Genomic DNA, 23,322 nt, shown 5'->3' on the forward strand with positions numbered 1-23,322 from the left:
GTATGGATTCATTATTTAACAACATCAAATCCTACCATGGAAGGCATATGATGGAAAACGCATCAGAATTCGAGAAATTAAGATTATCCAGAGCTAAACTCATTTCCCTAATTATAGCTCTTGGATACATCATTAAGATCTGAAGAATATCTATTGACGCATCCTCCCCTGATGATGGACTCACTTGGTAGTCCGAAACGTTGGGTTCACAAAACTCTACAACAGGTCACTCCTCCTCTATCTAAAACTATCCTTGCCTGTATGGATTCATTATTTAACAACATCAAATCCTACCATTGAAGGGATATGATGGACAGCGCATCAGAATTCGAGAAATTAAGATTATCTAGAGCTAAAATCATTTCCCTAATTATAGCTCTTGGATACAATCATTAAGATCTGAAGAATATCTATTGACGCATACTCCCCTGATGATGGACTCACTTGGTAGTCTGAAACGTTGGGTTCACAAAACTATACAACAGGTCATTCCTCCTCTATCTAAAACTATCCTCGCCTGTATGGATTCATTATTTAACAATATAATAGAAACTTATCCAATAATGGAAAAATAAATCATAGCTTTACCTTGGATTCCAAAAATTCCTCATAAAGATTGAAAGTCTATTACAAGCTTCTATCATGCAAGCCTTCCAACCAAACATTAGAACTAAAAATTTGTTGATGTCATCTCTTCAAATGAAAAGAAAAAAAACTTGACAAGAAGAGAGAGTGCAAAATCCCCTAACACGTAACCAAAACCATAATAGAAGCATAAATTAACTAAAGGATATAGAACCAAGGAAAAAGTTCCATGTAAGATCACTGACATCTCATATATGTGTGTATGAGGTGGATACTACATCACTTTGCAAGTAATCACACTTTTTTGCAACTCTGCATATGGCATGTGGTATGCTCTTGGCACATGCCTACAACTACCTCAACTTCGACTACAATGATGTGAAAGGCTCAACCTTACAAAATCCAATGCCATTGACCACAGGGCCATACATTCAGATCACCTCGCCTTCACTGAAACATGTACCTCTTGTAGAATACTACTATCATCATCCCGTCACCCGATATACGACTCAGAGGTTAAGGCATGGCATATTCTTCTATCCTCCAATAAAATAAGGAATAAATCATTTTTTTAATTCGTAAAACAAAAAAAATATAGTTCTAATGTTAATTTTTTCACATTGAATATTACACATAAGTACGGACAGTTTCATTCATCTCAAACAATCATAGATGTCCAAAGCACATAATAATCTTCATAAGAGATATTTATTCTCTATACTTCCAAATCGAAGACATTACATTTTATCATTTAATTTTTTATGCAAATGTCTCTGTTTTAGTGTAGATAAATGTCATGAAATTATAGATGAAGTAGGATTAAGGGTGAAAAAAATGAGTAACTTGAGGAGAATAAGAAGTTTAATGTTGATTTTTTTCCTAACACAAGTCACAACATTGGACGCAAAGAATGCCTTGGGGACATATTTATAGATTTTTTAATTAAAAATATTTTCTTTTTAAAAGATGATGACCTTGACAGGGAGATACATATGGTTATCAAAAAAATCTGATCTTCACCATGTAATTATGGGAGTCCAATTGTTACGCCCTATTATAACTCATCCATTAGAATTTTATTCATATAACACCCAAAAATTCTGTAACGGTAAATCAAAATTTCCCTCATGTAACATCATTTAAATTAGAGGATATAGCTACTGTGCATAAATTAATGCGATCAGAAAGATGTTTAAACCAATAAATTATTTAATTTTTTTAATTTGAATAACAAAATAAGGTTGATTTGGTGAAAGAATGGTCATATCGCTCTATGGAATTTAACCTGAATTCTAGTAGATTACACCCAACAAAACTTTTGAAGGAACATTATGGATTAATTGTAACTAGGTTACGAAGGCTATATGGTGAACAGGATGTTTGACCTTTTAGGTTAGAATGTGTTCCTCTTATCCAAAAAATCATTGAAAAGGGTTCAATTTTCAGTTGTTGTTGTATTTTATCATCGTGCTTCTCAAGTTATTAATAAATTGCAAGATGAGCCACTTCTCTATGACATATTGCTTTTCCTGTCATATTTAGTTGACATTGTTTGTGCGAAAAATAGAATTCCAATATTTAAATGTCGTTTGTCAAATAGGACATTGTTTGTGCGAAAAATAGATTTCCAATATTTAAATCTCGTTTGTCTTCTTCTCAAATGCGTGCAAATGTTTATAGGTTAGTAGTATGAAATTGTAAGCAATAAAAGAGATTTCATAATTCGTCCCTATACATTTTTATTCAATCAATGAACCTTTAAATTTACTTAAGAAGCCAGAGATGCCATCAAAGGGATTGGAGGGTGGTTCTCATATGAACATTTTTCCTATATAAAAATTTCTGTTTGTGTATCATCCCTTTATTTATTGCCAAAGTATTAGGTAAAAATCCTAATGATAAGAGAAATTGCATTTCAATCAATATTATCAAAAAACCCTCAATCTCTAATCATGATTTCAAACAAATTGCGGCCTTATTTTCCAATTAGCATGGGAATATGTACTTTCTAAATGCTCGACCTGTAGGAAGGAGAAAAAATAACTTGAATATGTCTAGTTTCATTTTATAAATGGTGTGATACCAAAAGACTGTGTATGGAATAATATAAACCAATTAGATATTCTAATCCTTACCATCATGAAAATTGTTAATTTCATATTGTATTTCAGGGTGTGGAGACTTCATAACGACTCCTCAAGAGATTGAAAATAATGAAGATCGCTAGGAAAAGGAAATTTCGTTCTCCTATATGAATGAAACAAAAAAATTATATCAATAAGAAAAGAAAAGAGTGATGGCATATAATACATGTAAAAATAACCTACATTGTAAATGAAGAAGACTGAATAGAACAACGAAGATTTTTTCTAGAAATTGTAGGATTATGAATGAAGCAAAGAAGAACATGACAATATTTATAAAGGGGAAATAAATATAAAATCATAAAATTCAAGTCTCAATGAGGAAATAATGGTAGAAGAACATCTTAATAAAAAACATTATTGTTGAATATTATGAGATTGGTGTTTCTTATACCGAAACTATTATTGCCCCACCTACACGTACTACTAATCTAGGTAGGAAAGTTTTATCTACAGTTGTTGCTACTCTAGGTAGGAAAGTTTTATCTACAGTTGTTGCTCTTGACAAATGAGAGCCTTTGGAGTAGAATGTTGTATTCCTTGGTGACTATTTTTTTAGTAGTTCTAAAAGCATAATTATTAATGAAACAGCTAAGAGAATGATGATGTGAAGTACATAAATCTACTTATGTTATGGAATGTGGAAAGATCAGAACTTGAAAAGGTTTCAAAGGAAATAAAATTAACTTTTGGATTTTTTACCAATGGCAATGCATGGATAGTTAATAAACTCTTAAATTAGTTAGATATGAAGAAGGTATTGGTCACATTTCCAAAAAACACATGAAGCAAACAAAAGTCTATAAGTTAAGAAGATGAAAAATATCAAATCAAGCCACTAATCGAGCAATCCATTAGAAAACTTTAGATATTTAAGGATAAACAAACAACAAATACACACATCAAAATGAGAATATTTGAAAGAAATTGTTGTCAAGAATGGAAAATGGGAATTGAAAATGAAGGATATTTTGAGGAAATATTAGGAACAAATCAGAGGCGTGAGTGGAGAAATCAAAGATGGTCAAAGTCATATTGAAATATTTAACAAAGATTTTTTATTACTAAATTTCAAACTTAAAAATATTTAAAAATATATTCGTAGAAAGTAGACTGAAACTCTTCATCATCATGGCTTAAGTTTTCTTATAAAATAAAAATTCCAGTTGAATAGAAAAAGATTACTCAAACATCCTCTAATAAAATAAAGGTCTAGGAAGTAGAAGATAAAATGAGACTTGAGAGTACTCTAAAAATGAATAGAAAGGGAAGAATCGAGATCTAATCATCATTAAATCATTAGTATGATACTTTTGCAAATACAACGTTTTCTTATAAAATAAAAATTCCAGTTGAATAGAAAAAGATTACTCAAACATCCTCTAATAAAATAAAGGTCTAGGAAGTAGAAGATAAAATGAGACTTGAGAGTACTCTAAAGATGAATAGAAAGGGAAGAATCGAGATCTAATCATCATTAAATCATTAGTATGATACTTTTGCAAATACAATTGAGTAAATTGATAATGCTAATCAATGTTCTTTCAAACAATGAGATTCTATGGCCAACAATGGAATATCTAGGGAATGTAGCTTTAAGTCGTGTATATTCTCTATTTCGAATAGAAAAGACCTATAGGCACAAATAAAATTTTCCGTATTAATACATGTAATAATGGAATCATAAAACAATATATAACAACTCCTAACCATTTTTCTAAAGAAATTAATGTTTTTATTTCAAAATCTAAATAGAGAAATGAAACCATTATTAACAAAATTTATCAACGAAAAGTAATCTTTGATAATAGGAATCTTCCACTTCATTCTCAGATGATGAATATCTTTGTGATGCCCCTATTGCAGTTGCTTTTACTTATATAATTATTCCATCATTAATTGTAAAGATTGTTTGATTACTTGTCTCTAGAGCCATAACTCAAGTTGATTCATTTATCTAAATAATTTTATGATGAATAGATATTTTATTTATTTTGGGAATATTATGGGGAATAACATATGAGTGATGTGGTTTTTTTTTTTTTTTTAATAATTTGTTAAGTGTTTAAGTCTAAATAGTGAACCTTTCCAAATTTTCTATTTAAGTCTAAATAGTGAACCTTTCCAAATTCTCTGTTGAAGTCGAAATAGTGAACCTTTCCCAATTTTCTTAAAAAGTTCTCCCAAAATCACAAAGAGAAGGATTTCCACAATAGAAACAACATAATGCGATAGAAAAATTATGTTGTGTGAAAAGATAAGATTTGTTGGAGATAAATGATAAATTGTGTAAAAAGTACAACAAAAGAAAGAGATACCGAGCACAGAATTTCTCAATTGAGCCGACTGGTACCTCACCTAAAAGCCAGTTTTTTCAAGAAAAAATAGGCTGGATGCATACCTTGCATCCAACAGGGTAGCCCTCAGAACTATGATTTCTTTTCGCTCTTATTAAGGACGCCTTTCCTTGTCTACTAAAACTGGGCTAGGGGAAAAATATATTAAGAATCTACGCTGCCAAAACAAAACGAGGGGAGATGTTTCATATATCCAGCAGCTTCTCCATCCACAATGCACAGTCGTTGCCCATTAGCCACTGGTATCTTCCAAGAATAAATTCGAAGTTGCTTAGTGGCGGAGCCATGGTGGGGCCAGTTGTTATCAACAATAAATAAAACGCCGTAATTTCAATATAAAACTCAAATGTTCCCACGCTGGATCACTGCTCTAAGCGCTAAAATGTTTCCAGCTTTATTCATATGGTAGTAATTAATGCCTTCCTGTGTGCTAAGCCCTGAGTTATCATGATATGCTCTTCTCCGCTCCTTTCAATTTGTGATATGATCTTCATTAGATAGCTTTACAATGTGGCAATATTAACAAGTGCGTGGTTTTCAAAACCAAACTTTCATTTTAAAGTTTAAACGCCGCACTTTTCTTCTATTAAAAATGACCAAAACATCACTAGGTGAGTATCACTAGGTGGTTACTCAGAAGCTGTGGCCTATGCAAAGCATCCTAATCAAATTGAATGTGTATGAGATGTGTACAATGGGCTACCTTTGACCTAGGTCTTGGCCACCGTCTATCATAACACGCTCTTACAATTTGTATTAACTAGCAAGGGCACTATATGTTGCAATAGGAATGCCGTAAGGCAAGAAGAAATATTAAAGTTTTTTTATTGAAATATTATTAATTTTTATTTTCTATTTATATATAATAAGGTAAATCTAGGAACATTTTTATATGTATGAGAAATATGTAATTGTTTTTAATGTAATATTAAAAATATATTTCTTAATATAATATTATGTATGTAATAATAATTCAATTATAAATTATGTTTAGATACAAATATAGTTATGCTAATAGGTGTAGTTTATTTTAGAGTATGACTTCTAGAATTTTCATAATACAAATTTATGGATTTCTAATAATCTAAGAATATTTTTCATTGCCTTTTAACATAAAATAGAGATAGAGGTGTGACATTGATAATTGCCTATTTCTAGAAATTTTTTAGAAAAGATATCTAAAATCTTATCCCATAAAACCACAAAATATAAAAGTTACCAACATGAAATGAACTCATGGGAACAAGAGAAAAGGTATAATCTTATACCAAAGTAGCTCTTTTGAGCAAGAGAATGGATTAAGGTTTGTCAATGGCTACAAAGACAATGGAAGAAGCAGCCAATGTTTCAGCAGTGTGCTGCAATTTCTGTCCCGTGAGTGGATGTATCTATTTTCAACTTTGAGCAAGAGAATGGAATAAGGTTTGTCAATGGCTGCAAAGACGACGGAGGAAGCGGCCAATGCTGCAGCAGTCTCTGCTGCAATTTCTGTCCCGTGAGTGGATGTATCTATTCTGTACAAAGTCCTTGGAGTGTCCATCCTCTCTGGGTTCTCCCAACAGTTATGGTCTGCAGTTGGATCTCCCACCTAAAAACAAAACCAGTCAAAATTACACTACATATATTTTTTTGGACTAATTTCATAATTAATTTTACCCATTTCTATTTGTTGTGATCCATGAGTAAATTTAGTTGGGATGGCAATTAATTCACCTGAACCCACAGCTGGTTTTCGGTGGCGCTTGCTTTGATGAAATAATCAGTTCCCCACTTAATGGCATCCCTAACGTTCTCCAACTCTCCCGCTGCTGCAAGTTCATCTCTGTACTGAAGGGCTCCCCATGCCAGCATGGTAACGGTGAAAGCCATCGGAAACCCATACTTCACATTATCCCCAGCGTCGTAGTAACCGCCCACCAAATCCACCTGCACAAATGCACAATAAAACCCATGTTAAGGATGTCTATTTTTAAGGCGTCCATAGAGTTTGTGTTAGATTCAAAATTGAAAATTAATTTAATGAATTTTCTTCTCCAACTTTTTATGATACTCATGTAATTGAATATGTCATTTAGTACAGCTCTTTCGTTTCGCTGACCAGTACCACGAAAAAATCGTATGAAAATTTAGAGAAATTTGGAATTTTAATGTTATACTCTTTCAGTGAACCATTGAATGTCAGCCAGCATGATTTCTCTCCATAAGTAAACCATTGAACCATTGAATGTCAACCAGCATGATTTCTCTCCATAAGTAAACCATTGAACCATTGAATGTCATTCGGCATCATTTATCTCCTTGGCTTTTTATATTTTCTATTATTATATGTAAATGTCCATCTTAAATAATAATGATCTTCAAAACTGTCTCAAGATTGATTACAATCTGCAGGTCCATTTAGAGTGCATGGCAAAAAAAATTGCAGAACAGAGTAATTCAAGGTTGATCTCATGATGCAATGAAAATAAGACTTTTGTTTGGACAAATGACTATCAAACTAACATACTACCAACTCAAAGTTCCAAGAAATTTGTTCAAAACATAGATAGTAAGGCTAATTTTCTTTCTCAAAACATGAAAGCCATATTAACAAAATCTAACTGAAATTTTCCAAAGGTTTAGAGGTTCAAAGTTACTGTATGTTTATCAGTAAGCCATATAAAATTCCATATGAAATAACCATTACTCTTGAGACTATAACAAGATTGATTACATTCCCAATGTTCAAGTGAAAATTACTACTTGTGCTCCTGGGCAATACAGTCGTTGGAAAAAAACAAATTCCAACACTCTGAAGTCAATCTAGTTGGTGCATATTGATGAGTAATACCAAGGAAAAATATTAAGAAATTCCAGGCAGGACCAACCTTGCATCCACTAGGACCTTATTTCGTTGACCATTGTTAAGGTGATCAGAATATTCATCATCTTGTTTGATGGTAGTGTAGATTATTATTAAGGCTAACACATGGAAAATAGTTATGAGATCACTAGTGTGGTCTATTCGATGTCTTGGAGGTTGAATTTATTGGGAATTTGTGTTGCAAGGGTCCTGATGAATATGAGATGCTAGTTGTTCTTTATAAATATGAGAAAAGATTGAAGATTGAGAAAAACAGGTTTAGGATCTGAGGGAACTTAGGTGATCAATGGAGTGATTTGTCCAGATATTCTTTTGGAGACAGGACCTTCAAGTTGCCGAACCCCATGTATTTCATTGCCTGATCTTAATGATTTCATTCAGTTATGTAAAAGGTTACACTTACTATGTAAAGTTACGGTTGACAATTTAAAGGCTATCATCATATTTTGGTCCTGAAGATCTCAATGTTGTGAAACTTTCTATTGTCCCTTTCTTTGCACTTGACAAAGAAATCATTTAATCTATCTTGACTCCTATTTTCAGAGAGCCCTATTCTTTATGTCTGATCGATGTCATTCCTGTTTCTTGGTGGTGGCACTTACAAACACACAGTGCAGAGTTTGTGTGACCTATGTACACTATACATCCCAGGACTCCAACATGACAAGTTGTCTTTACCACCTGGCAATTGTCTGGAAACAATTATTTAGTTCTTAATTTGCAACATTGTTCTTTTAATAGAGTCTGCTCTTTAAGTTTTTTTTTGTAAGTAGATGCATTGACATTTCAGTGACTGAAATTATTTTTAAGTAGAATTGAAATTCCACCTCTTGTATATATTACTTTTGATATATGTTTTTGTTTCTGTTTGGCATAAAGTAAATGATGTAACCTTGCTTTTCTTTTAATAAGGATGGGTAGATTTAATTAACTTACAATTAGAAGTAGAAATTCCTGATCCTATGAACTTCAAATTGATCAACTTTGTTTTGCAAGTTGTATGAATTTTCAACTAGAAATAGGAGAGTCAAAGAGAAGATGAGAGTGAAGATGAGAGTGTTTTCTAGTAGTGATTCTGATTCATTAGCCATACTTGCCATTCAACAGGACGCAAGTTAAGATGTTTTAATTATAATCTCGATAATGTAAAGGACAACAGTTTTGGCGTAGTCCTTCAGGTGTTAAGCCTTCTTGGCAGCTGCCCCAGCGAGAAAGATTAAAATATAAAACAAATTTAAGTGCACGAGTATAGATTCATTTAACCCTCCCTTTTTCTTTTTCTTTCTTTTCTTCTTTCTGAATTTGAGACTAGAGTGTTTTAACAATACACTCTATTACCAACTGTTATATGCCTAAGGAGTGACTTAACACTACAGTTTATCACCAACTGATCCCCATTTTAACCTTAAATATATAAACTATCAGATTAAAATCTACCGAGTAAAAATTGTTTGGGCATATTTTTTTTCTCTATATTTAAAAATTCAAGATTAAAATGAATAACAAAACAAATAAGACAGCTCAACCCTGCAACTATCCTTACACTGCCAAGAACAACCTTGTCAGCATTTGAGTTTTAAGTGTAACTTAAAATGCACATACATATTTTGTCCTGTAATCCAACCAGAATGTAAGCATAGAAGAAAGCACATAAAATAAAACACACAAGGTTAAGATCTCTTGCCTTGATTGTGGGAAGGCTAAATATCAATAATAATGTTGTTAAAAGCATCATTTTAAGCTTTTCGAAGACCTCTGGTGCCTGTTATGGTTGTAACCATAAATGTGTCTGTAAAAGTGTTGCATAAGTTATGTACTAGTAGAAACACTTTGTTGGTGAGGTTGTTATTTTGTTCTATCATGTGAAATCTTAGTAAATTCAATTGAAAGACTCAACTGATATCCTTTAAAATCAAATCATAAAATCACAATCCACACCACTGATCGTTTAGAGACAATCTTGGAGGAAAAATTATGATGTCCATATACCAAAGTTGCAGCTTGAACACAATATACAAATATGATATAAGCATCATAAATATTGGTATGTAACAACTATACGTAGGGGAGAGATTTAGCAAACTCAAAAATGTAATATGGACGTTGTTACAGATGGTTTAGAATTTCAATCAAGTTGTCAACCCTTTTGGGCTCTTTTCTATTTTTCTACATAATCTTTTAACATTCTTCATTTTCTTTACTAATTCATCCTTATTTGCATTCTCGTTTTCAATAATCCATTCACCTGACTCCTTGAGAACGGCTTGGATGTTTTCAACATCTTTCTTCTCCATCACTCCCCTTAGTTTTTCCTTACACAATCTTTTGCTAATGTTGTAGATGTATTGATCCATTGCATTCCTCAATTCCACTGTTTCCTTCCAGACCTCTTGAAGATCTCCACCAAATAATCAATTCCTAATTTATATGGACAGAGAATGTTGATAGAAGTCAAGCTATTGCAAACTCACAATATTGGAGGAAGAATTCACATTGTGGGTTGGTTGTGGGGAATCCCTATGTTAATTATATATTTCCAAAATATCCTGAAATCTGATAATTATATATTTCCAAAATATCCTGAAATCTGATTAGTACAACTCTTTTGTTTTGCTCACCAGTACCACGCAAAATCATATGAAAATTTATAGAAATTTGGAGTTTCAATGTTATACTCTTTCAGTAAACCATTGAATGTCAGCCAACATGATTTCTATCCATCAGTAAACCATTAAATGTCATTCAACATCCTTTATCTCCTTGGCTTTTTATATTTTCCATTATTATATGTAAATGTCCATCTTAAATAATAACGATCTTCAAAATTGTCTCAAGATTGATTACAATTTGCAAGTACATTTAGAATGCATGGGAAAAAAATAGCAGAACAGAGTAATTCAAGGTTGATCTCATGATGCAATGGAAATACGGTTTATGTTTGGACAAACTACTATCAAACTAACATACTACCAACTCAAAGTTCCAAGAAACGTGTTCAAGACATAGGCAATAAGGCTAATTTTCTTTCTCAAAACATGAAAGCCATATTAACAAAATATAACTGAAAATTTTGAAAAGTTTAGAGGTTCGAAGTTACCGTATGTTTATCAGTAAGCCATATAAAATTCCGTCTGAAATAATAATTACTATTGAGATTGTAACAAGATTGATTACACTCCCAATGTTCAAGTGAAAAATACTGCTTCTTCTCCTGGGCAATACAATAATTGGAAAAAAACAAATTCCAACACTCTGAAATCAATCTAGTTGGTGCATTTTGATGAGTAGTACCAAGGAAAAATCTTAAGAAATTCTAGGCAGGACCAACCTTGCATCCACTAGGACCTTATTTCACTGACCATCGTTGAGGTGATCGGAATATTCATCCTCTTGTTTGATGGTAGTGTAGATTATTATTAAGGCTAATGCATGGAATAAAGTTATGAGATCACTAGTGTGGCCTATTCGATGTCTTGGAGGTTGAATTTATTGGGAATTTGTGTTGCAGGGGTCCTGATGAATATGAGATGCTAGCTATTCTTTATAAATCTGAGAGAAGATTGAAGATTGAGAAAACGGATTTAGCATCCGAGGGAACTCATGTGATCAGTGGAGAAATTTGTCTGGATATTCTTTTGGAGACATGACCTTCAAGCTGCCCAACCTCATGTATTTCATTTCCTGATCTTAATGATTTCATCCAGTTATGTAAAAGGCTACACATACTCTGTAAATTTATAGGACCTTATTTCCCTGACCATCGTTGAGGTGATCGAAATATTCATCGTCTTGTTTGACGGTAGTGTAGATTATTATTAAGGCTAATGCATGGAAAAAAGTTATGAGATCACTAGTGTGGTCTATTCAATGTCTTGGAGGTTGAATTTATTGGGAATTTGTGTTGCAGGGGTCCTGATGAATATGAGATGCCAGCTATTCTTTATAAATATGAGAGAAGATTGAAGATTGAGAAAAACAGGTTTAGGATCCGAGGGAACTCAGGTGATCAGTGGAATGATTTGTCTAGATATTCTTTTGGAGACAGGACCTTCAAGCTGCCCAACCCCATGTATTTCATTGCATAATCTTAATGATTTCATTCGGTTACGTGTAAGGTTACAGCTGCTCTGTAAATTTACAGGACCTTATTTCACTGACCATCGTTTAGGTGATCGGAATATTCATCGTCTTGTTTGACGGTAGTGTAGATTATTATTAAGGCTAATGCATTGAAAAAGGTTATGAGATCACTAGTGTGGTCTATTCGATGTATTGGAGGTTGAATTTATTGGGACTTTATGTTGTATGGGTCCTTATGAATATGAGATGCCAGCTATTCTTTATAAATCTGAGAGAAGATTGAAGATTGAGAAAAACGCGTTTAGGATCCAAGGGAACTCAGGTGATTAGTGGAGTGATTTGTCTGGATATTCTTTTGGAGATAGGACCTTCAGGCTGCCCAACCCCATGTATTTCATTGACTGATCTTAATGATTTCATTCGGCTATGTAAAAGGTTACACCTACTCTGTAAATTTACAGTTGACAATTTAAAGGCTGTCATCATATTTTGGTCTTGAAGATCTCAATGTTGTGAAACTTACTATTGTCCCTTGCTTTGCAGTTGAAAAATAAATCATGTAAGCTATCTTGTCTCCTATTTTCAAAGAGCACTATTATTTATGTCTGATCGATGTCATACCTATTGCTTGGTGGTGGCACTTACAAACACACAATGCAGAGTCTGTGTGACCTATGTACACTATACATAGCAGGACTCCAACATGACAAATTGTCTTTACCACCTGGAAATTGTCTGGAAACAGAATAGATTTATGCAAAGCATCTTTGTAGTCAAACTCACCCAACACAAACTAATGATCAACAGACAGCACAGTAGCAAGAATTATACACACAAACCTTTCAACAGTAAGCCTGTAACCCATTTCTGCTGCAATTAATCAATAAATGGCTATAAAAATAAAAATCTGCAAAAGTTGAGGCGTATATATATTTGTGTCTCACGCAACCATACCCAATAAAGTGACATGGCTGTTTGTTATGGGACTACCTCCATTTACATCAATTCGGCCCCCTTCAATCATAAGCAATCTGATCATACTCTGTTGGGAATGATGCCCCTTTGAGGGTTTTAAGGGTTTCCTAACCTTTGGGTATAATGCTATTGGTTTAATGATGAATCATGGTGAAAATTATGTTAGAATCCTTCTGAGGAAAAACACACAGTGTACAGTGTGTGAGACCTATGTACACTATACATTACATGACTCCAACATGACAAATTGTCTTTACCACCTGGAAATTGTCTGGAAACCAAATAGATTTATGCAAAGCATCTTTGTAGTCAAACTCACCCAACACAAACTAATGATCAACAGACAACACAATAGCAAGAATTATACACACAAACCTTTCAACAGTAAGTATGTAACTCATTTCTGCTTCAATTAATCAATAAATGGCTACAAAAATAAAATTCTGCATAAGTTGAGGCATATATATATTTTTGTCTGACACAACCATACCCAACATAGTGACAGGGTTGTTTGTTATGTGAATACCTCCATTTACTTCAATTCGGTCCCCTTGAATCATAAACAAGTTGATCATACTCTGTTGGGAATGACGCCCTTTGAGTGTTTTAAGGGCTGCCTAACCCCTATGGTATGTATAATGTTGTCGGTTTAAGGATGAATCACGGTGAAAATTATGTTAGCATCCTTATGAGGAAAATAACTCAAGAAAATGTTGATTGTGGAGTTAGATCTACTCAAAGGGAAGGTGTATGCTTCCAATGCTGCCTTAGTCTGCTACCAAGATTCAGTCCTCTTGCATGGATGAGATAATTCGCTACTAAGAGATAGAACAAATAACCTCTGCTAACTTCAATTTGTAGGTGACAGGATTCCATATGTCCTTCAAAATCCAGCATCAAGGAGTACCATTCTGTTGTCACAAATGTGACAAGGAAATCTTTGCAGGTTTGATGTGGGTTTCAGGTCGTAATGAAATCTGCAAAAGTTGATGCATGTATATATATTTGTGTCTCACGCAACCATACCCAACAAAGTGACAAGGCTGTTTGTTATGGGAATACCTCCATTTACATCAATTCGGCTCCCCTGAATCATAAACAAACTGATCATACTCTGTTGGGAATGACGCCCTTTGCGGGTTTTAAGGGTTGCCTAACCTGTGGGTATAATACTACTCGTTTAATGATGAATCATGGTGAAAATTATGTTAGCATGCTTCTAAGGAAAGTAACTCAAGCTAATGCTGATTATGGAATTAGATCTGCTCAAAGGGAAGGAGTATGCTTCCAATGTTTCCTTAGTCTGTTGCCAAGATTCAGTACTCTTGCATGGATGCGATAATTCTCTAACAAATAACTTCTACTAACTTCAATTTGTAGGTGACAGGATTCCATATTTCCTTGAAAATCCACCATTAAGGAGTGTCATTCTGCTGTCACAAATGTGACAAGGAAATCTTTGCAGGTTTGATGTCGATTTCAGGCTGTAATGAATTCCCAAATTCTTAAGACTACCTTTTTGAATGAACAATTAATCCCATATCAATTTTTCAAAGTGTCCTCGAAGATGAAATCACACACAGAAAACAAAGAAAAATAAAAACTTGCCTTTAACCACTTGAGAGTAGAAAATCCTTCAGTCTACGCTGAAAATGTCTACTACCGGCCTTTGCCTATCACAGGTCCAGCCACAATTTTATCAAAACCACCAAACTGCCAGAATCTTAGTGATCCAACAAAAATTGAACGCCACAAACCTTCTAATAACCGACTACAAATCCCTGCCAGAAATCTCTAATCTGCCTGTCAGTAACCAGGCCAGAGATCTAAGGATCTTGCCACAAAATAGAAACTCATTACAACGGAACCAAATATGGAACTGACTGTTTTGTTTTCTATGCTAAAAGGGAAAATGGGGAATCGACATGAGATGAGGGCAGGAAAATGCCAACTAAGCTAACGGAATACCATGGTGGAGGACCTTAATGAGACATTTCCTGAACATGAAACCTTCTCGTGTAGAGACAAGCAGGAAACTTGCTAGACAATGACAAGTAGGAAACTTGCCAGACAGGAATGCAAATGAGAGGAGGTTTTATGCCATGGTCATCAACCTTCATTCTGCAACGCAAGCTGGTTGCAAGCCATGGCCATCTACCTTCATTCTGCAATGCAAAAACGGTCTAACTTCATTCTGCAATGCAAGCCAGGGCCGTTTACCTTTCAGGTTCGCCGGTCGAAGAAAAAGAACTCTGCAATGCAAGCCATGGTCGTTTACCTTTCAGGTTCGCTGGTTGAGAAAAAGAACTCTGCAACACGAGCCATGGCTGTTTACCTTTCAGGTTCACTGGTCGAAGAAAAAGAACTCTGCAACGTGAGCCTACCTTTCAGGTTCTCTGGTAGAGGAAAAAGATGAAGTTTAAACGGTTATTGTTTCAGTTATAATTATATTTTTTATTAACGGTGGTAAACATTTTAATCGTCTAACATCAAATCAAATGGTTGGTAATAAGCTAGGTAAGATAAGAGGAGAGTTGATTTCAGATGGAATGCCTTACGACATAATTATCTCAATCTTACATTAATGCTTCATATCCTCCATATACTTTATTTTTGTTTTATACGAATCCCCAGTATTGGCCACACTCTCTCTCAATTGCAGTGGCTCGTACACCGCCGCTCGGCCGCAGCAATGTCAATGACTAGACATAAGGGCGCTTCAAGGCTGGTATTGTCGATGACACCTCTAGCTGTCTGTTGAAATTTTAGTTTCCCCTACTGCGTATTGTTTCTAGAAAACTAGTATGCTTCCCCGCACCAATTAAAACAACAGATCGAGACTAGATTTTTCCTTACACGATGCAGATTTTGTTTTTCAGGGTCAAGGACATCAAACATTTAAGAACACAAAAATCATGGCAGATTTGGTAAAAAAGTAAACACTAGGTTTTATTGTGGACATGGGGAATGTACCGCAACAACCAGAAATTTCAGGGCTTAAACTTATTTGTTTTCCCCTCCATACCTTGTTTTAATTTCAAGTCTTGTCATAAAAAAAAAATTAAGTAGTTTTATGTTGTGTTGTTGAATATAATGTTGTTGTTGTCTGTTGAGAAATGGGTGTGAAGCACAGCTGAGCGCAAATGAAAAAGAGGGAAAAACGTAGCAGAGCGTGAATGTCCAGTTTTTTGTGGAAGTAATGAAAAGAGAAACTCACCGCAACGAATGTAAGGAGAATTCTTCCAGCGGGTTGAATGTAATACACACAACAGTGTGTATGTAATGCATAGAATACGCAGTAGCGTAGAATTGCATATGTAAGGGAAGCACGCATAAGCGTGAAGTTCGTTTTTGTTGTTGAATGTGAAAGGAAAGCACAGTAGCACGAGAGTAATGTAAGAAGTTGTTTTATGCACAGCAGTGCAGTGATAGATAAGTGATGTGAGACGCAGCAGCGCACATGTATTGAAAGATTTACACACAGCAGTGTAATGTTTTTCAGGAGAAGACAGAGTCTGTAATGCACAGCAGTGCAGAGATATTACAGCCTGAGCGCCATTGTGAAGAGCAGCGCGAATGAAGAGATTTTTACACACAGCAGTGTAAAATTTCAAAATAGAGACAGAGTATTTTGCTTTTTGTAATGCACAGAAGTGCAGACACAGCAGTGTCAATTTGCAAGCATAGACAGAGTGAAATCTTTGGAAGTGCCTCTGAAGCAGGCATGTTGTAATCCCTCTGTTAAGAGGAAGTTTTTTTTTTGTAACAAAAGTCTTGTTAATTAATACAAGTTTTTTTTGTGTGCTGCTGAAACACCGTATTCAGAAAATAGTTTCTCGGCGTCAAAACAGAGTGTTGCTGAAACACCGTTGCTGAAACTCGGTTGACGAAACTACGTTGCTGAAACACTGCATTTAGCAAACGATTTTTAATTTCGCTCTGTTAAAACGGAGCATTTTTCTGTTCAGTTTTTGATCCTGTGGAAAAACAGAGTATTACTCTCTGTTCAGTTATTTTGTTTGGAATTACCAGAAATTCCCAACACTGTCTACAGTCATGGAAAAACTCCAACTGTTTCCAGTGGGAAGGAGTATCCATGGTACTGTCGCACAATTCTCTAACTGGAGCGATGCCAACTGAATTTCAATATATACCCCCTCTATCCATATAAAATATTTAATTGGTAAGAACATTTTATTTTTATTTTCAACAAAATTTCAATGAAATCCTGTTACAATGTTTTTACATTAACGGGAACAAAATATGGAATAAGGAATCGATTAATGTCTAATAAACAGAGTAATGTATTCATCAGAACCATCAACATTGGACGCTAGCAGCATGGCCTTAAATGTAATCTACTATATTAAAAAAAAATGTATATCCAAAAATCTAGCTGCATAGTGCGAGCATCATTGTGATGTAATCAAAAAACAATGTAGCCCTATCATTGCCCCCTAACCATGAATTCCATACGATCGAAGTCGGTCAACAAAACCTGCAATGGATGCATCTCAAAGAGTGACCCTCACAAAATGACACTCACTTTCGACTTCTCGGTAGTAACTTTGGCATTGCCATCCAGCCTGTCAACGACCAGATCCCATTGCAGGCGAACCTTAGTCTTCATAGACTTCAATTTCACAACTTGATCTATGGGCACGTCGGCCTTCAAATTCAAGGGAACGTTGACCTTCTGTTGCTGCTCTTTGAGCATGGAGACAACCGCATAGGCACACCCAACACCGGTCATGCTGAGCACTACGTCCAACAAAGTGGTATTCTTATGGCCTGCGTAGACCTCCTTAACAACAAGATGGTTGTTGTGGAGATAATATATGGCAATCTTCTTGTTTGGATTCTAGGCCATTACATTCACAACGAACTGGCAATTTTTGGTGAGGTCATCATTGATGCTGAAGTTAGTGATCCGTAGACTTTCGACAAAGTATTTGGGGATTTTATTTTGGATTACCAAATAGAAAATGCCACATGCAATGGCGATTACTGGGACGAGCCCGAATAGAAAGAAAATCGTGCAGCACAAGCAGTGGCGACAAGAGTTCCGGCGCTTGGGAGGGCGTGAGTACTATCTGGGAACTTGTCGTGTTGGTATAGCTTTGTCTTCTGGAAACAAAATTGTCATCTGCTCGCGAGAAGGAGGGTGTACCCTGTATTTATCGAATGCAACACTAGACCTCTGCACCAACGAAGAGCTCAGCTTCTCGTTTTCATATTTGCGTGAGTTTTCCTCGACGTTTTCAGTAGTCGGGTGCACTCGTGGGTTTTCTGCTATAATTGCAAAGCTCTCAGAGCCACGAACAGAAATGAATATAACCAAATGAGGCCAACGAGACTTAATCGTAGGAATGTCAATTTCTACTAGGACTCAGTCTAGTAGCGATTGAAGGTGCTTTGTAACGACCTGCAGTTCCTGGGCGCGCGGGCAGACGATGCGTGCGTGCGGGTGGACAGTGCGACTGCCATTCGGTTGGACAATATGCGAGCTCCTTGGTTATGCGATGGAGACAATATGTTATGCGCATAATATGAAAAGGAGGGCGAGCATATATATGCATGGTGGCATGGTGACAAACGTTATGGAGGCCGACCAACACTTGTGTGGAGCCGACGGTGCGTTTGGGTGAGTTTGCGATGGAGAAGGGGCTTTGGGTGAGTCGGCTGGGCAACCAGGACTACTCCCTACATTTGGTATATATTGGATGAGTGTGGAGCTCATTATATCATCAACTCACCGCTCAACATCATTCGCTCATGTAGGAGAGGCACAGAACTACAACATGGACACACAAGAGAGGAGAGGTGCAGATTTGGAGGATGTGCCCGTTCTTGGGAAAGGCCGCATGGAGTTAGGTGTTCTTCTTGGTTCTGGGTGAAGGTGCAGGCAGGAGCACCCGGTGGTTGGGTGAGGGCGTGCATGGGTGTGTGGCGCCCAACGGATGGTTGAGGCGTGCACGGGTGTGTGGCGTCGGTTTGTGCGACGACTTGGCGTGGTTGTCTTGGCAACTCGGGTGAGTGCACGCCTGGCGTGCAAGTGTGCACGCTGACTTGGTGAAGTGTTGAGATTGTGAACGGAGTTGTGTCTTAGGTAGAGGCGCCCATGTGTGGTTACTTGGAGGCCCACTCGAGTTGGGCAAACAACACGATCGTGTGACAAGGTGAAGAAGCGTTGCTGAGTCTTGTGGCGACCGTTCGGAGGTGCCGACGAGCTAGGCAACCGAGTTCTGCCTTGGATTGTAAATTTGGCTAAGTATGAAACTTGGGGTTTCCAAGTATACTTGTAAAGCTTTGTAAACTGTTGTATAATATATTATCGGGCATACTCATTGTTCAGGGAGTTGCCCCTCCCTTTATACTGTGCAATTGTGTTCTCGTTTATAATTGTTGTTGATAATGAATATGTATGGGTGTTCATTGGTATAAAGGATAACATAATAATACTTGGTTGCGAAACACAAACTAAGTAGGAGGAAGTGGTTAGGCGTAGTCCACGAACATAAGTATTGGTGAAAAGAAAGTGTTCGGTGGTGCCACACCTCGCTAAGAGCGGTTGAAAGACTACCGCCGGCTTAGGGGCGTGACAGTTGGTATTAGAGCAGGGTTGCTCGTGACGAAGTGCAGACATTGAAATTGATTCAGGGTTGAAGAAGCTTGGCAATTGAAGACAGTGAAGCAGGTACTTGCAGGTGAAGGAAGTTGTTTCACATACAAGTGGGACAAGAGTTGGTTCAAGTTGCAGGAATCTTGGTGAAGCTGTTGTATGGTCGAAACTAGATCGCAAAGAAGAAGGAAGTTGTTAGCAATGGCAGTTGAATCTCAAGCTGGTCTAGTCATGGTGTGCAAGATCCTACTATGGCACTTATGGAAAAAGTGTTGGAAAGGATGGAGGACTTGGAAGTTTTCTGCGCTAAGAAGTTGGACTTATTCGATAAGGAGCAAGAGGCCAATTCGAAGATGAAGGAAGAGCTCGATGAACTCCGGACTCCACACGAGTGCACTGATATTATGTGTACACAACTTGCAGTAAGGGTCAAGGAGGTGGAAGAGGCAAGAGACCAAGGTCTTGCAGAGATCGTGGGCTTGCGAAAATCTCTTGATGAAGCCAGAGATGAGATCGCGGTGTTGAAAAAGGCCGTGAGGCATAACTCACGTGGAGGAGTGCCTCATGTGAATGTCAAGGAAGCGTAATCTTATGATGGTACAAGGAGTGCAAAGACTCTTGGCAACTTTCTATGGCACATGGAGTAGTACTTGGAATGATTGGGTCTATCTGATGATGAGACGAAGGTCATGGTAGCTGCTCAATTCTTGATAAAGGATGCTAATATGTGGTGGTGAAGACGGATGGATCAGATTGCCAATGGCAGTACTGGTGACATTACTTCGTGGGATGAGATGAAGAAAGCTTTGCAAACCCATTTCAATCTTCAGGATGAAACATGGGAAGCAAGGATGAAAATTAAGTTCATAAAGCAGATCGGGAACCTTCAGACATATCAGCGGGAGTTTGCAAGTGCGGTTCTGGAACTTCCTGACATGGCGGAGAGAGACAAGGTGCTCAATTTCATTATTGGGTTGAAGCCTTGGGCACGCAATGAAGTGAAGAGGCAGATGATTAGAACACTTGAGGAAGCTTTTGCTACTGTGGACAGGTTGGTGGAGCATTATGATGAGGCTTCTGAGGATAGGAGGAAGAAGTCCGATAAGCCGAAAGATAAGAAGAAGGATGATGCTTCGAAATCGAATGATAATTCGAAGACAAAGAAAGCCTTGAAGTGTTGGATATGTGCTGGACCACATACGGTGAAGAATTTTCCTTCTAAACCGAAAGTGACTACGATTGCACAATCTAATGTGAAGAATGAAGAAGCTTCTGTGGGGATGATGCAGATACTGGGTGTTGTTGCTGCTACAGAGGTGGTCTCTTAGAGGGATCCTGAGAGGAACAGGTTGGAGTATGTTCGGATGAAGGTTGGGAGTGTTGATATACTCACTATGGTGGATAGTGGGGCCTCTCACAACTTCATGGATGAAGATACTGTGAGAAGAATTGGGTTGAAATTCATACCGGTGAAGGCACAGATGAAGATAGTCAATTCTCCTCCTAACAATGTTCTTGGTATAGCTAAAAAATTGGACAGAACACTTGGTGAGTGGACAGGAAAGGTCGACTTCACTATAGTGCGGATTGATGACTATGAGGCTGTGTTGGGGATGGAATTTGAAGAAGCTATACATTTACGATGGAAGGGAAGATGTACCCATTTTTGTACCAACCATTGGAGTGACAAGGCCTGATTGTAAGTTGGCAGTGATATGGAGGACGAGAAGCGAATGGAAAACATGAGTAAGCGGTTGTCTATGATTGAGACAAAACTTACCGAGCAATCATTGGTCATCAGGACTCTTTCAGATAGTATCTTGGATTTGTCAAGAAGGCTATAAGTGGTCGAGGATGATGATGATGATGAGGCATATGTGAGGCCAAATGTCCGGGAGGAGGATCGGGTCACTTATCTACAAAGGATGGAGATAGAAGATCCTGACAGATGGATTGAGATGATTAGTGAGCGGCAGCCTTCATGCTCTACTCCCTCTACATCTTCTTAGATGACAAATAAGATGGGGCTCATTGTTAGCTGCTCATGGCAGTGAGTCCTTAAAACAGGGTGAGCAGGTATGAAAAATGATGCAGAGATGGCTTGGCATCAAGCATCATGACATGTTGTAGATGGGATGGAGTTTCCATGGACCTGAACATGGTGGTGAGATTCTTCGTGATTCCGAGATGTGGCAGAATCCGAGATAGACTGGTAAAGGCATAAGGATGTTCACTCTCATGGCTTGAGCGTGAAAGTTGGATTAGCTACCCAACTAGTTCAAACATGGGGTCCGAAAGTGCACGGAGGGATGATGGCATCAGGCAGACGAGGAGGAAAGTTCACAGGATGAGGACGACACATGGTGGAGATGGTGTTCTACATATGTTGCAGGGATGTTTGCAGTATGTGGAGGAGTTGACATCATGGACCAAGGAGGAGACACACATTGATGTTGATCTTGGTGGATGGCTACCAAGATGGTATGTTTTCGAGGACGACAACGATTTCAGGTGGAGGAGGATGTAACGACCTGCAGTTCCTGGGCGCACTGGCAGACGATGCGTGCGTGCGGGTGGATAGTGCAACTGCAGTTCGGTTGGACAATATGTGAGCTCCTTGGCTATGCGATGGATACGATATGTTATGCGCATAATATGAAAAGCAGGGCGAGCATATATATGCATGGTGGCATGGTGACAAACATTATGGAGGCCGACCAACACTTGTGTGGAACCGATGGTGCGTTTGGGTGAGTTTGCGATGGAGAAGGGGCTTTGGGCGAGTCGGCTAGGCAGCCAGGACTACGCCCTACACTTGGTATATATTGGATGAGCATGGAGATCATTCTATCATCAACTCATCGCTCAACATCATTCGCTCATGTAGGAGAGGCGCAGATTTCGAGGATGCGCCCGTTCTTTGGCAAGGCCGCACGGAGTTAGGTGTTCTTCTTGGTTTTGGGTGAAGGTGTGGGCAGGAGCGCCTAGTGGTTGGGTGAGGGCGTGCACGGGTGTGTGGCGCTCGACAAACGGTTGAGGCGTGCACGGGTGTGTGGCGCCGATTTGTGCGACGACTTGGCGTGGGTGTCTTGGCAACTCGGGTGAGCGCCTGCCCGACGTGCAAGTGTGCATGGTGACTTGGTGAAGTGTTGAGATTGTGAATGAAGGTGTGTCTCAGGTAGGGGCGCCCGTGTGTGGTGACTTGGAGGCGCGCTCGAGTTGGGAAAACAACACGATCATGCGACAAGGTGAACGAAGCATTGGTGAGTCATGCGGCGACCGTGCGGAGGTGCCAACGAGCTAGGCAACCGAGTTTTGCGTTGGATTGTAAATTTGGCTAAGTATGAAACTTGGGGTTTCCAAGTATACTTGTAAAGCTTTGTAAACTGTTGTATAATATATTATCGGGCAAACTCATTGTTCAGGGAGTTGCCCCTCCCTTTATACTGTGCAATTGTGTTCTTGTTTATAATTGTTGTTGATAATAAATGTGTATGAGTGTTCATTGGTATAAAGGATAACATAATAATACTTGGTTGTGAAACACAAACTAAGTAGGAGTAAGTGGTTAGGCGTAGTCCACGAACATAAGTATTATTGAAAAGAAATTTTTCGGTGGTGCCGCACCTCGCTAAGAACGGTTGAAAGACTACCGCTGGCTTGGGGGTGTAACATGCTTGATCTAAAGCTCCAATA

The 23,322-nt window shown here is 37.5% G+C and overlaps 1 protein-coding gene and 1 pseudogene across 1 annotated transcript; both read right to left on the minus strand.

Moving 5' to 3' along the window:
* Positions 1 to 6,401: 6,401 nt before the first annotated feature.
* Positions 6,402 to 10,243, minus strand: LOC149179061 (endoglucanase 8-like). Its single transcript, XM_089422337.1, has 3 exons — positions 10,151 to 10,243; positions 6,800 to 7,012; positions 6,402 to 6,674 (listed from the first exon to the last, which is right to left on the minus strand). Exons 1-3 carry the CDS (start codon positions 10,241 to 10,243, stop codon positions 6,402 to 6,404), a joined length of 579 nt encoding a protein of 192 aa, XP_089278463.1.
* Positions 10,244 to 17,532: 7,289 nt separating this feature from the next.
* LOC149179062 (NDR1/HIN1-like protein 6) lies at positions 17,533 to 18,491 on the minus strand (annotated as a pseudogene).
* Positions 18,492 to 23,322: the final 4,831 nt, after the last annotated feature.

The sequence above is a fragment of the Pinus tabuliformis genome, chromosome 4_1, assembly GCF_031772625.1.
Source record: "Pinus tabuliformis cultivar Carrire ecotype Pingquan chromosome 4_1, CPIR1, whole genome shotgun sequence".
NCBI classification, from domain to species: Eukaryota; Viridiplantae; Streptophyta; class Pinopsida; order Pinales; family Pinaceae; genus Pinus; species Pinus tabuliformis.

What these genes read in the sequence shown, in the direction of transcription:
- LOC149179061 (XM_089422337.1), bottom strand. Translation starts at nt 10,243, where the DNA reads ATGGAGAAGAAAGATGTTGAAAACATCCAAGCCGTTCTCAAGGAGTCA. An exon ending in ATGCAAATAAGGATGAATTA is followed by an intron (nt 7,013 to 10,150) that starts GTAAAGAAAATG and finishes GCATTTGTGCAG; the next exon opens with GTGGATTTGGTGGGCGGTTA. An exon ending in AAAACCAGCTGTGGGTTCAG is followed by an intron (nt 6,675 to 6,799) that starts GTGAATTAATTG and finishes TTTTGTTTTTAG; the next exon opens with GTGGGAGATCCAACTGCAGA.